This window comes from Centrocercus urophasianus, unplaced genomic scaffold (genome assembly GCF_019232065.1).
Source record: "Centrocercus urophasianus isolate 14NV4802_14NV808 unplaced genomic scaffold, USGS_Curo_1.0 seq_73, whole genome shotgun sequence".
NCBI classification, from domain to species: Eukaryota; Metazoa; Chordata; class Aves; order Galliformes; family Phasianidae; genus Centrocercus; species Centrocercus urophasianus.
This window is the reverse complement of record NW_024885344.1, coordinates 5,762,439-5,775,591: the sequence shown is the minus strand read 5'-3', so window position 1 is coordinate 5,775,591 and position 13,153 is coordinate 5,762,439. Positions and strand designations below refer to the sequence as shown.

General features: G+C 37.0%; 1 protein-coding gene across 1 annotated transcript in view; it reads left to right on the top strand.

The window, feature by feature from the left end:
* The window catches only part of MYBPC1 (myosin binding protein C1), a 50,742-nt gene extending 37,823 nt beyond the window's left edge, over positions 1-12,919 (top strand). The window contains exons 24-29 of the mRNA XM_042838079.1: positions 319-514; positions 1,263-1,402; positions 2,952-3,111; positions 4,251-4,387; positions 4,956-5,142; positions 12,184-12,919. Coding sequence (XP_042694013.1) covers positions 319-514; positions 1,263-1,402; positions 2,952-3,111; positions 4,251-4,387; positions 4,956-5,142; positions 12,184-12,284 — 921 coding nt within the window. The 3' untranslated portion in view covers positions 12,285-12,919. The remainder of the gene's footprint in view (positions 1-318; positions 515-1,262; positions 1,403-2,951; positions 3,112-4,250; positions 4,388-4,955; positions 5,143-12,183) is intronic.
* The last annotated feature ends 234 nt before the right edge of the window (positions 12,920-13,153 follow it).

Sequence of the window (13,153 nt, the reverse complement as noted above, 5' to 3'; positions counted from 1 at the left end):
GGAAGGAAGGAAGGAAGGAAGGAAGGAAGGAAGGAAGGAAGGAAGGAAGGAAGGAAGGAAGGAAGGAAGGAAGGAAGGAAGGAAGGAAGGAAGGAAGGAAAATATTTAAATATTTGTTCAGTTTATTCAGAAAATAGAGAAAATACAAATATTTTTGTCTATTGAAGGAAAAAAAGTTGCATTTTAGGTAAATCAATGGGATTGTATCTGAAATTCTGTATGATTTAAAAATGCTTCTTTCAAGACAATTTCCTCTTTGTAGCTAATGCTCTTTTCTCTCTGAAAAGCATATATAAATTGTTTCCTAACTTCTTACAGGGAAGACCAAGGGCAAAAGTATCATGGCAGAAAAATGGTTCTCCAATAGACAAGAACCAAATCAACATCCGCAACACTGAGAACGACACCATTATTTTTATCCGAAAGGCAGAAAGGAGCCACTCTGGAGAATATGACATGAAAGTGGAAGTAGAAAATTTGGTGGATAAAGCCACAATAGATATTCAAATTGTTGGTATGTTTTGAGATACAGAAGCATATGCATGCCAGAGAAGAAGACTCCAGCCATTCCAATCTTATAGCTGTAAAAACAGAGGAATCTTTTCTCTACATCCAATTACTCAGCTATAGATTTGTAGTCTCTAAGTAACCTTCCTACACAACGGCATGAGCTTGTCTGAACATGCCAGTCTCTTTTTTTCAGTTTTCTTTTTCATGTTCTTGTTTATTTAGGATGCAAGCTTTTTCCTTTTGACTGGTATCCATAAACAGAAATGGTTTCATAGTAAGTTTGTCATAAATGTAACATGGAAGAAATTCTAAATTGGAAGTACATGAAAGCAGGAAAGAAAGATGAGAAAAAACATTTACTTACAATTTTTACCAACATATTTATTTACATAGTATGCATAATAATGATTGACATTTCCTGTGTTAAGAACAAATTTACAACTATCAGATTTTCAAAATGTCATGCCTATCTGCAACTGAAGAGCGTATGTACCTTATAAACCATATTCACAAAGTGACCCAGATAGGATTTTCATGATTCTGGCATGGGTTAACTGTTAAAAGTGTTATTTTGCAGCCTCAGCATTCTTTGGACATTGAGTTTGGCATATGCATGTGTAAGAAAGAGACAAAGTAAAAGAAGTGGAATGTATATACAGAAAAGAGACAAAAGAGAAAGTGGAAGATGTGTGTAGGAAAGAGAAAGAACAGAAATATTATGAAAAATGATGACTGCCATATTTTCATTACAGATCGCCCAGGCCCACCAGAGGTTGTAACTATTGAGGATGTCTGGGGAGAGAATGTAAATTTATCATGGAAGCCACCAAAAGATGATGGCAATGCTGCCATTACTGGGTACACTATTCAAAAAGCAGATAAGAAGAGTATGGTAAGAAAAAAGATGCTTAAAAGACTGATGTATTCACGAAGCTCTTCTTTTTAAAAATATAAAGCTTTATAATAATTAATGAAAGAGGACAAAGCATTGACTGGTTAATTTTTATGAAAATCTACAAGGTATTTCTAAACATTCTAAGGATTTTCTGGCTCTAAAAACCTTTGACATGAAACGGCAATAACAAGCAAGATATTTTTTATCATTGTCATTAAACTAACATGAAATGTAAACTTCCTTAAAAGACAGCAGTTGGATTCTTACATTTAATGCTTACTGCGAATTAAAACACTGGAAAACTGGGACAATATTTTGGGAGCTGTGTTATCTAAAGGAATCCTTTTGCCCACTACCTAGAAAACTAAGTAAATTGACCTGCTTCATGCTCTGATCCTCCTGTGGATCTATTTCCCTTCCCATTCTTCAATTTTAATCTGCCTTCAGATTGCAAGAGATCTTCTTCCAGATGAAGAAATGTTTCCTGTCTTTGAGTCCTTCCTGTCAGAAGAAGAAAGCAACAACAGCAGTCTAGGGCTCAGAGTGTCATGGATCATTCAGGTCATAGTTCCTCCATGTGGAGGATGAATTTTGTGGTGATGAATTTTGCAATTCTGGCATAGGTGTCATTCCACAGCAAATCATTTTGCCAAAAGACAGCTCTTTAGCAATAGGTCCTCAGAGGAGTACAGAAAATGCCACAGGTTACATGGGATGGCAGTCCATCAATTTCTGAGAAATCTAAAATAAACTGACTTTTGAAGACAATCAAATACCAATCAAATCAAATACCAAGGCACAGGAAGCTCAGCAAGAGCGTGTTTAAAAAAAAAGAAAAAACTGTGCAAGGCAGAGTCAGGAAAAGCAAAAACATTGTTGTCATACTTTACTTAATATTAATTCTATTTTAGCATAAACCTTTTTTTTTAATCATAGTTTGCTATGTAGGTGTTACGTGCTAGGATATAGTTTACATGTCCTATTATGGCTTGAAGACCAAAGTGCTAAAATCTTTCTCTCCACCTGAGTCTTTAAATATTTCTTTCGCTCCAGAAGGATCACCTGGTTGAATGTATGTTCTTCACAAACATTCAACCCGTGGAAGAGGGGGTACATTAATGCATTGGCCACTCGTGAGTATGTGTCACAGCCCAGGGCTTTGTTTTTCTCTCCAGTCTGCAGTTTTCTTATCTGCAGTGGTTCTTGTTCAGTCAGCAGTGTAGAAGCCTACCTCACCTCACAAGGAATAAACTTTGTAATGCTGAATTTCCCAAACAGAAACCTTTGGGCTAACAGAGTGTAACCATTCAATAGAAGCCACTTTCCATTCAGCCTTCACATCTCAGTAGTGAACTCTGCGCATGCTCATTATCACTCATGTCAGATGGACTAATTAATTACTGTTTACTTCAGCACATTGCTCTTCATCAGCACTTCTTTAAAAGAAAACTGTACTATCCCCGGGTCAGTGATCCTTCCAAGCAACATACGTGTGAAAGCTGCACTGCGCTGCAGGAAGCTTAGCCTCTGTGTTTGTATGTTTCAGGAATGGTTCACGGTAATCGAGCACTACCACCGCACCAGTGCCACCATTAATGAGCTCGTCATAGGAAACGAGTACTACTTCCGAGTCTTCTCTGAAAACATGTGTGGCCTCAGTGAGGATGCAACAATGACCAAAGAGAGTGCCTTGATTGCAAAAGATGGTTAGCTAATTAGCTTTTCCTTATCGAAAGGGATGGGGTGTGCATGGAGTCTGGAAGGTGATTAGACGTAAAAGCCATAGATGAGGCACAGTAGATAGCTAGGACATTTCATATTAGGACTTTGTTGTTTGTCTACATAGCTTATAAGTTTTTCTATGGAGTAGGACATTTTTTCCATGTTCTGTCACTTACTGTGGTCTTGGATATCACACTCATATGACACCACTGGCAGATGTAAGTCAACAAGAGTTGGAAGAGGAGCAAAGCGGTTCCGTTAAGAGCCGTGAGCCGTGGCCTCTCCATGGAGACTCAGCTCCAGCTATGCAAGTGCTGCAGTACATTTCAGGGCCAAGCCAACAAATAAGCTTAACCTCTTGCTTCACCTCTCTAGCATGTGAACCTGGACAAACAGAATCTCTGCTATCAAAAGTTCTGATATTTCAGAAACTGTCAGCTTAAAAAAGCAATGTAAACCTGAAAAAATAAGTGTCTCTTTATGGAAGGAAAATTCCACAAATTGGTAATTTAGCTGAAGAAAATCGAAGTTGGTTGGTTGTGTTTTTCTGAAAGGAAGGAATACATGACTGCCATGATATAGAGCATAGACAATCTGTGCAACTCACATGGACAGGCTGAAAGACTGGAAGTCAGGGATAAATGGAATACACTTCCACTATTAAAAAGAAAAGTGGGTTTCTGTTAGAAACAGGATCACAAATGAAAACAGAGCTACAGGAATTGCTTTTCATCACTGCTTACTCAACTCTGTCATGAAAGTAAATGTCAGGCCTAAGCTTCACTGTAGCCAGTACAGCAGATTGGAAAAGGTTTCAACAAAGATATCTGGTGAAGCCTGTGCACAGGGAAAGATGTCAGTCTGTCCAGCTGTCTTTATTTAGTACACCATCTACTCACAAGACAAAGAGAAGCTCTCAGAACTCTATATCAAAACCAAGGGCAATAGTCAATTCCCAAATCCCCTTCCAGCCTCTCTAACGATTGAAATTACTACACCAGACTGATTCCTAAGTGAGTGCAGGTCAGAATAGATGCAGAGTCTCTGAAACATTTCAAGATGTTTGGGTATTTAGTTATACTGCAACACTAGTCTTTATTAATGCATTGTTTTCATTTTATAGGTAAAGTCTACAAATACCCAGTTTACGATGACTTTGACTTCACTGAACGACCACTGTTTACTCAGCCTCTAGTTAACACGTTTGCTGTAGCTGGTTACAATGCTACTTTGAACTGCAGCGTTCGGGGCAACCCCAAGGTACAGCACAGCAGTGTCAGTTAACACATGAGAAACTTTAACCCAAAAACAGAAACTGCAATACAATTTTTATTATACAAAGCTGGCTGAAGAAAAGGAGTATCTTCCAATTTGAGTTACATATTAATGAGGTTTATTTCCTGCAATGAAAATCCAATCTAGTAAAATGGGAACTCCAGAGAGCTTAAGAATATGTTCACTTTCCAACAGTTGTGGCTGTTCTTTCTGAAAATCACTTTTAAAAACATGCTTTCTATTCTCATTCAGAATAACTGGATATCAAAAGATAAAGCTGAGGTGTCTGCTGTTATTATAAAACATCTTACATTGATAACAAGTTTATTTTTATGACTTTAATTACATGATAGGAACTGCACTGAACAACTCAGAAACAGGGGCATGACGTAGCCTATGCTTGTGTTTAGTTAATGGTTAGCTTCCCTTCTATCTCCATTTTATCTTTGTACCATTTCTGAATTACTCAGCATTAACAGAGCATTATGAGCAGTTGTAAAACATTTCCATTTGTAGGTTTTTGCATGTAGGTTTTCTTTTGTTTCTACCACAGCCCAAAATAACCTGGCTGAAAAACAAGGTTGCTATACTGAATGACCCAAGGTACCGAATGTTCGGCAACCAAGGTGTCTGCACCTTGGAGATCCGCAAACCCAGTCCATATGATGGAGGCACTTACACTTGCAGAGCTGTCAATGAACTTGGAGAGGCAGAAGTTGATTGCAAACTGGAAGTAAAAGGTAAGGGTTTTAATTCATTGCAAATGCACTTCTCATCTGAACACCATTTACACAGGAGACAAAAGTAAGGAAGGCAAAAGCAAAAGGAGATTAAACAGGTTTTTAGCTTTCCCAGATGAAAGTAACTTGGGGTTAGTACAAAATAAACTATGTTGGCAGCATTGTTTTCTCTTTGAGGGCTGTGTGGTACTTACGCTGTATCTTCTTCTTCTCCTTAATCCCAATTCAAACATTCAGTGTTTGAAAGGACTCTTTCACAAGTGACACAGTGATAGAACATAACTCCAAAGCTCTGCAGCTTACTCGGTAAATGCTAATAAGACTCAGCCATGGAACTTTTTGAGAAATGTTAAAAAATCATCCTGAAGGATACAGGTCTCTGAACGAAGTGGAAAAGAGAGGAGAAGGAAGAAACATTAATTCAAGGCAGATACTGTCTGCTTTAAAATGGCACATTAAACAAAGCATTTGTTTCCAAGGAAAACTTGTTAATATAGTTTGTTAGCAAAATCACAGAGCAACACAAGAACTGTTGCCAAGAACACAAGCTAGCTGATGTAACTCAAGAATTCTTTTTAGGGGCAAAGTATTTGAAATGTTATTTTGCAAATACAGGGAAAGAGGAGAAGCATTTTAGCATTGACTGGGGCACCAAGAATGACAAGAGGATTTGGATTGGACTACTAGTTAATTTTTCTGAAAATTGTATTTTCAGAAAATTACTCCCTGGCAACAGATGTATTAACTTTCACCAAAGGCTTTTGCTTCAACCATGAAATAAGCATTTCTGAAAAAATGAATGTGAAGTTGTAAGTAAGGAAAGCTGCCTACACAGAGCCAATAGGAAGTGTTTAAGTCAGGAGTGTAGAGGGAATTTAGGCTATCAAAATACGGTCCTAATTTTATTACTTCTATCATGCTTGCCTATAAAGAAAACTATACTGTTTAATATCCTCAAGCATTGTATTGTGTTGATTTTAGATTTCAATTTCCTTTGTCTGTGTTTTCTGGTGCATCTTGTCCTACAGCTCAAATCTGCTAGCAAGAAGCCACTGCAATAAGTATTTAGCTTACGAACCTGAACTTTAACTAGTATAATGAAAGTACGCATAATATCACATTTCTTAACTGTCATGATTTATTTTTATGTTGTTGTTTAAAAGGTAATGTCCTTGAACTGGATATATGAATCTTTTCCATAATCACAAGAAAATTTTCTATTTCACAGCACAGCAGAAGACTTCATCATCTGGGAAGGTTGCTTCATCTATTTTTTATACTCATATATATTCATTTGTGTTTTTAGACAGCAGGCAAAGTCCAAGTTAATTTGCTATTCCATCAAACTTTCTAAGTCCCCAGGCCTTCATGTCCTTAAAAAAGATAAAAATCACCTTTGATCAATACTGACAGAAATTTAATTGTTTACAATTGCATGTTTATGTACTGCTATCTGAAATAGGCTGGAAATGGTTGGATACTTTTCCAATCAAATAAAAGTAATTTATCTAGGGAGAAAAAAAGTTACAGTTCTGTTCACTAAAGTGGTTACTAGGTACACGTGATATTATGTCCTGTAATACTACTCCACAGACATCTTACTCAGAACATCTGATTGTTCTACAGTGTTTTGAGTTTGCATCACACCTGAAAGAAATCCCGAAAAATGCAGTTCATTAAGCATCCCATCTGGGCTGCATGCTGTTTCTTTCCCTTAGCTATGTGACAGATTCCTTCATTATCACAAAGCTCCTAATTATGGCATGCTTCAGAGCCCAATCTCATACCATCACCTGGTGCAGCCCCACTCCTTCCTACCACGCCTGCTTGATCTGTGTTTCCTTCCCAGCACTGTGGGCTGTGAGTCCTTGCCCACATTGAGATCCCTCTCTGCATCCTGGCAGGTCTGTTGGACACTGTTTGAAGTCTCCTGAATTCAGTCCATAGGGTTTAGACACCAGACATCTGTTGCAAGGATTCAGTGCTGATGCTCTTAACATGACTGGCAGCTCAACTGATGAATTCAAAGGAAATAGGATTAAGCAAAGACAGAAGCTGTAGCTTGACAAACCAGCATAGGCCTGGGGTTTGCTATATGACACAGACAAATGCAACAAGTATTAAATGAACATAGAAACATAATTGAACCTTATTTCAACCTTCTGTTGACGTATGTGTTGAACTTACATTCTTTAAGTTTCCCAGCTTGTCTGTTCATTTAATAGGGTTCTTCAGATGACTGCACTTCAAAATGACAAACAGAATTATGGAGTCTGAATTGCTAGAAAAGGATTGCAGTGTGTTTGGATATGTCTGTGCGCATGTGTGCATTTATGTGTCTTTAAACTGGTGTGACTTTAGTCAAGAAAATAATGATCGGGGTTATGAATCTGTAATGTTGAGATGCAGTTGAATATTGCCTGACCACGACCAACAGGCTCTAGGCAATGCTCTGTGTCTGGTGAATGTATGAGCTACAGTTGTATTACTGCAGACATTAGCATGGTAAGTCATGCTTAAGAGCACCGTTCCATGCAGAAGTAGATATTACAGTAATTGCATTTTCTTCATAATGGAGAAAAGAATCTCTAGCCAACTATGTCTGGCATGCTGGAAATCTGAAGACTATCATGAGTGTATATATGCTCAATTTGAGGAATGCCATGAAAGAATTACAGACAGAACAGTACAGGATTCAGTTTTACATGGTGTTTGAACAACAGAACAGCCATGAATGCTACTGTTGGACCAGATAGTCTTAGCGGTCTTTTCTAACCTTAGTGATTCCATGACTCATGATTCTATGAATACTCTGACTATGAATGTTATCAATATGCTACAATTTTCTACTTTTCTAGCCATTTACAGTACTTCAGGTGACAAATCTAAATTCCTACTTGCTACTAAATTTATTGTTCATTTTCTGAAAAAGTATTCATGCTAATTATGACAATTAAGAGCACCAATAATAATAAGTAAAAATAATAAGTATTTATCTTTAAAAGAAGATTCCATGTTTGCTGATGTTACTTGAGAGAGACGTTGCTTCACTCGTCTGTTTTCAGTTTTGCTGAGTGAACTTAAAGAAGGCTGCTCGGAGAGCTGCTCCATATGCTTGCATATCCAATTTTTTTTATAGATATAACTGTGCTGAAAAAGATCATGTAATACAACTTAGAAACAAGAATACCTCTATTTTGAAAGATGATGCATGCACAGAATCTCATATTTTTCATACCATTTTACTAAGGAAAATTAAAAAAAAAAATCAACAAATCTGTATTCTAAATACATTGAGGTAGATCCTTAAATGTGGCTTTAAATCTCTGTTTATGCAAGGAAATGATTTTGTATCAGCTTCACTGAGGTCAAGGAAAAAAAATCAGATAGAGCACTGCACTTCTTTTCATCATGAAATGTGTTTTTAGATTACGTTTGTCTTAAGAATAAACTGAAGATAGGTGGTCATTCTGGTCAATTGATGGTAACAAAGATGCTGTGTGAAAAAATATAATAAAAATATGGTGTTAAAATCGACTTGGAAGAATTTCAAATGCGAATAAATACCACTATAAATATTCTAATTCTGCAGTGATATATCAAGGAGTAATTAATCCAGGAGAACCAATCTTCATGGCGGGGAATAAGCAGGTTTATAATGAGTATAATCCTCTGGCCATTCCATTTCATTCCCTTCCTCTCTTTTCACACTGAAACGCATTTTCTGCATGCAAAGTGTGTATTTATTTGCTTTTTTTAGATTAAACTAGCTGGTGTCTCATGGCATACTAAGTCTATGCCACATGAGCAAAGAAGGCCAAATTAATCAAGAGTATAGGAATTTAACAGCAGAATTACAAAAGGTTTAGCTATGCTTCTGCTATGTCACTGAGAATAAAGTTACTTGTATATATGAAGAATTAATTTAGTAACTGTGCCTCCTATTGCCGGAACACTTAGACTTTTCCAGGAGACAGAATTTTGTATCTCAGCAACTGGCTCTGGGTCAGTTTGCAGAATTACTGAAATAACAGAAGCATCATGAAGTCATTGGCTGTGCTTAAAATACATTCTTTATCACAGATTAGTTTTTTATTACAGATAGCGCTCTGAATGATAATCTGTGCCTGAATTTGCACAACAGGATCTAGGGATAAAATCCTGATCCAATTGAAATCGGCTGAAATTTTATACTTTTAGTAATGTGAAATTTTGATGCATTTACAGCTCATTTTAAATGTGGATTCATTGGAATTACAGTGGCAAAGAATGTGGCCCATTCCATAGAAATGTGTTTCCTTGCAACCTTACCCAAGTCCAGAATACCAGCAGAGCAATTTTAAGATGCCCAGAAAGCAGTTTCCAGTATTTTATACATCCAAATGTATTATTTCAAAACTAAAACAAGTTAAGAAATCAGGCTATATAATGTTCCTGTAGCATTTGAAGTATTAAGGTATTTTTCTAAAATGGCTGTGAAAGGTACAAATTTGAGTGCTTTTATAGGGACATAAATACAGACATATAGTCAAAATGTTGCATTAAAGGTAAGGGCTCCTATAGAGCCAATGGCATGCTGTAATTAATGTAAATGTGGATATGTGACAAAGTACATACTTTAGTTCACAGGTACGTAATTAGTCTGTACTTGATAATTTTGCCTTATAGAGTTTCGACATATATATATATGTTTCAGTGTTACGTGTGTGCTTTTTTTCCCTGGTGGAAAATACAATATATATATATGTGTTAGCTTCTTTGAAGCTACGTTTGGAAACTTTTACAATACATATCAGTTGCATAATTTGGTTCCAGTCTATACCGTGGACTAATTACAGAATTTATAGTTAATTGTACTTATTAATATAGCTTTTACACATTACTGATAATTTTGAAGTGGAACTGGATCCCCGCCTTTTACTCTCCATGTGTTTTTATTCCCATATATTTTACAAGACTAAGGATTAAAACATCATCTTGAAATAATTGTTAGCATAATTTCACTCAACATTTTCTCTCTACTTTTGTGTTTGCATTAAATTGTTACTTCTCTTTCTCTCTCTCCCTTAGTTACAGAATAAGGATTTTTGAATGTATATTGTCATCTAAGGTAAGCTTTCATATGGTACTTGCATATGAAGCTTATGTCTGTTTACACGTCATACAACGTCTGCCTCGTATGGCATGATTTTCATTATTTTTCTTAATGAAAATGGTTTTTGAAATGAGTAGTATGATAGTCTCAATGCCTGTAAAACTTGATTTTTAGAATAATTGCTTGTTACAGTAAACCCTGGTAGTACTACCTCTCACTGTTCTCTAATAGTGCATGTTTCAGTGGAATTTACCACAAGCATGACATAGCAGAAATAATAAGCATGAATAAAACACATTTTGCATTTACAGTCAGTTATTTTCACGTAGGAATATGCCTCTACATAAATGAAATATTTATCCAGCACTTGATTTCATTTGCAAATGAATGATTCTTATCAAAATTTGCACTACGTAAGTTGAAAAGAATGCTAAAAAGCATGTATCTTTTTGTCTGCATTGTGCATCCACCTAAGGTCGGGAACAAAGTTCTGCAGCAATGCAAGTGTTAAACAAGACAGTTCAGTCTATAATCACTAGAAACTAATAGCACCTTAACTGGATAATCCTTGTGTCAATAAAGGATATCGGTTCTTAAACTGTGCACTCGGGATAAATGTTGTACGTAAGTATCAGCTCGGTTGCACTTAGCTGAAGCATTCGGAGACAGTGATATCTTCATCCTGACAATGTACTTTTGCTTTAAAACTTTTGGTGCGTTCCAGAAAAAGCTGCAAAGGTAAGTGCTGTTATCAGTGGGTGATTTGGCAGCTCAGGGTGATTTGGCAGAGCAGAGCACCTAGCAGAACTACACGAGGAAGATTGGTGTTACTTAGCACTTTACCGCAGATGCCACCCTTTCCCTTGAGTAAGGACAGCCTCCCGTGTTTTAGCAAAATATTTATCTTTTTTTCCGCTCCACATTCCAAATGAAATTAACAGAAGTAGCCATGCATTTCACTTCTTTTATAGATTTCCATGGCTTTTTTGTAGTGGTTTTTTTTTTTTTTTTTTTTTTTTTTTTTCCCCCCCCAACAGAATGAGATTTCAGTTCTAATTTGGGTAGTTTTTATTCAATCACTGATACATCGGGTTGCCCTGGCTGGTGTGTTACACACTGCACACAACTTTTTCTGGGCACTGAAAGAAATATTTTGTCTTGGATTCCTAAATTATTCAATCTACTCCAAAAATCTTTTGCCTGTGCCCTTTTGGTGCAACTTACGAAGAGCAGAGCAGCCCTAGCCATAAGCAGAGCTTCCATGGAGCGGGCAGCTCACATTCTTCACTCAGACCTGAACCCAAAATAATTCCCCAGGACATAAAGGCTTTGACTGTAGTCAGATATTTCTGGAGTCTGTATTTCAGTCAGCCCCTCTATCTAAAATATTGTGGTTTTTTTCTGTTTATGTATACACACACATCTATATCACACATGCCATACCAGGTGTTACTTTCAAGCGGTGAGGTAAATATTTTGCTGAATACTTATAAACCAGTACAAGACCCAACTCTGAAATAATATGAATGTCTCTGCATGTTTTCCACAACTCTTTGGTGCCGGGTGCTTTCTCCGTTTCTCCTTCTGCACTGACTTCCATCTTCAAGTGCTCTGCACCCAGCCTGATGGAAATCCAGGAGGGTTACTTGCTAATCAGAGAATATTGCATGGGGTGAGATGAATGACCATATATGAGACTTACCAGCAAACAGAAATGCAATTCATCCTGAGCAAGGGAACAGGAAGTTTCTGTGCAATAGAGAATAAATAATGGTTAATTCTTGCGCTGAACTTTTGAACAGGGATGAATTTTATGCTATCTCAAAATCAAATATATGGTAGGGGCTGACTAAATCTTTGCCACTTACGGAAGAAATTAAGGGCACAAACCTATTTATCTCTCCATGGATTCTGAACCTGAAAACTGTCTTATCCCTTGCTTGTAGGTGGGCTTTCGTTCTTCAAACTATTAATGGATGGAGTGCCTCCGCATATCATTGATTCATATATGCGCGAAGTACAGGCAGACAAAACTGAGGGGAAGTGAGAGTCCGACCGCAGTGCTTCCTGCCACCGCGCTGGGAATGGGCAGCCAGAGTTACAGTATTTTAGTCCTTGCAACAACAGAACAAACGTGTGGCTGGAGATTTTCTTTTCTTCTTGTTTTTTTTTTTTTTTTCCCCCTCATTTGTCGCTCTGTTTTCCCTGCCTGCTCTTACTGAAAAGAAAGAATACGCATGGATTGCTTTGGGATTGAAATGAAATGAACTGAAGACAACACACTCTTTGTAATGTTCAGCTTTATTTTCTGTTTGATATTGTGCTTTGATTTTTTTTTAATGAGGAAAGAGGAGAAGATGTGTACGAGGAGGCAGTCAGTTTGTACTGGGTGGTACAGTGCAAATCTTTCGCAGACTGAAGGTACAAGGATTTGTCAGTAGATGTGCAATAAGACCTTTGGAATACATACCTCTTTGATAATGTATCTTATCCACCTGAGAATTGCTTAACAGAATATGGTTTTACTAGAAAGTAATTAATTCACATGTACTTAATGATCACTTAATCTGAACATATCTTCCTTTAGAAGCTTTGATTTCCTAAATTCAACTCACCAGTCTCTCAACTGAACTGAAATTGTTTTATTTAATGTACAATAAATATGAAGTGTTTAAGATCTAACAAGTTGTTGCTTACTATCTTTTTCTCATCTCACCATATTTCGTATGTAATTGATGCATAATGCAGAGCATTATGAGCACACAGCACCAACCGGGTCAGTCTCCTGAGCCACCAAACTCACCCTTTAACATACCTAAGACTGAGTGCGAATGAGAGATGCTATCAGATACGTGCAGTTTAATATCTGTGTGTTTTCAATATTTAAAATACTATAAATTCCATCGGTAACAGCTT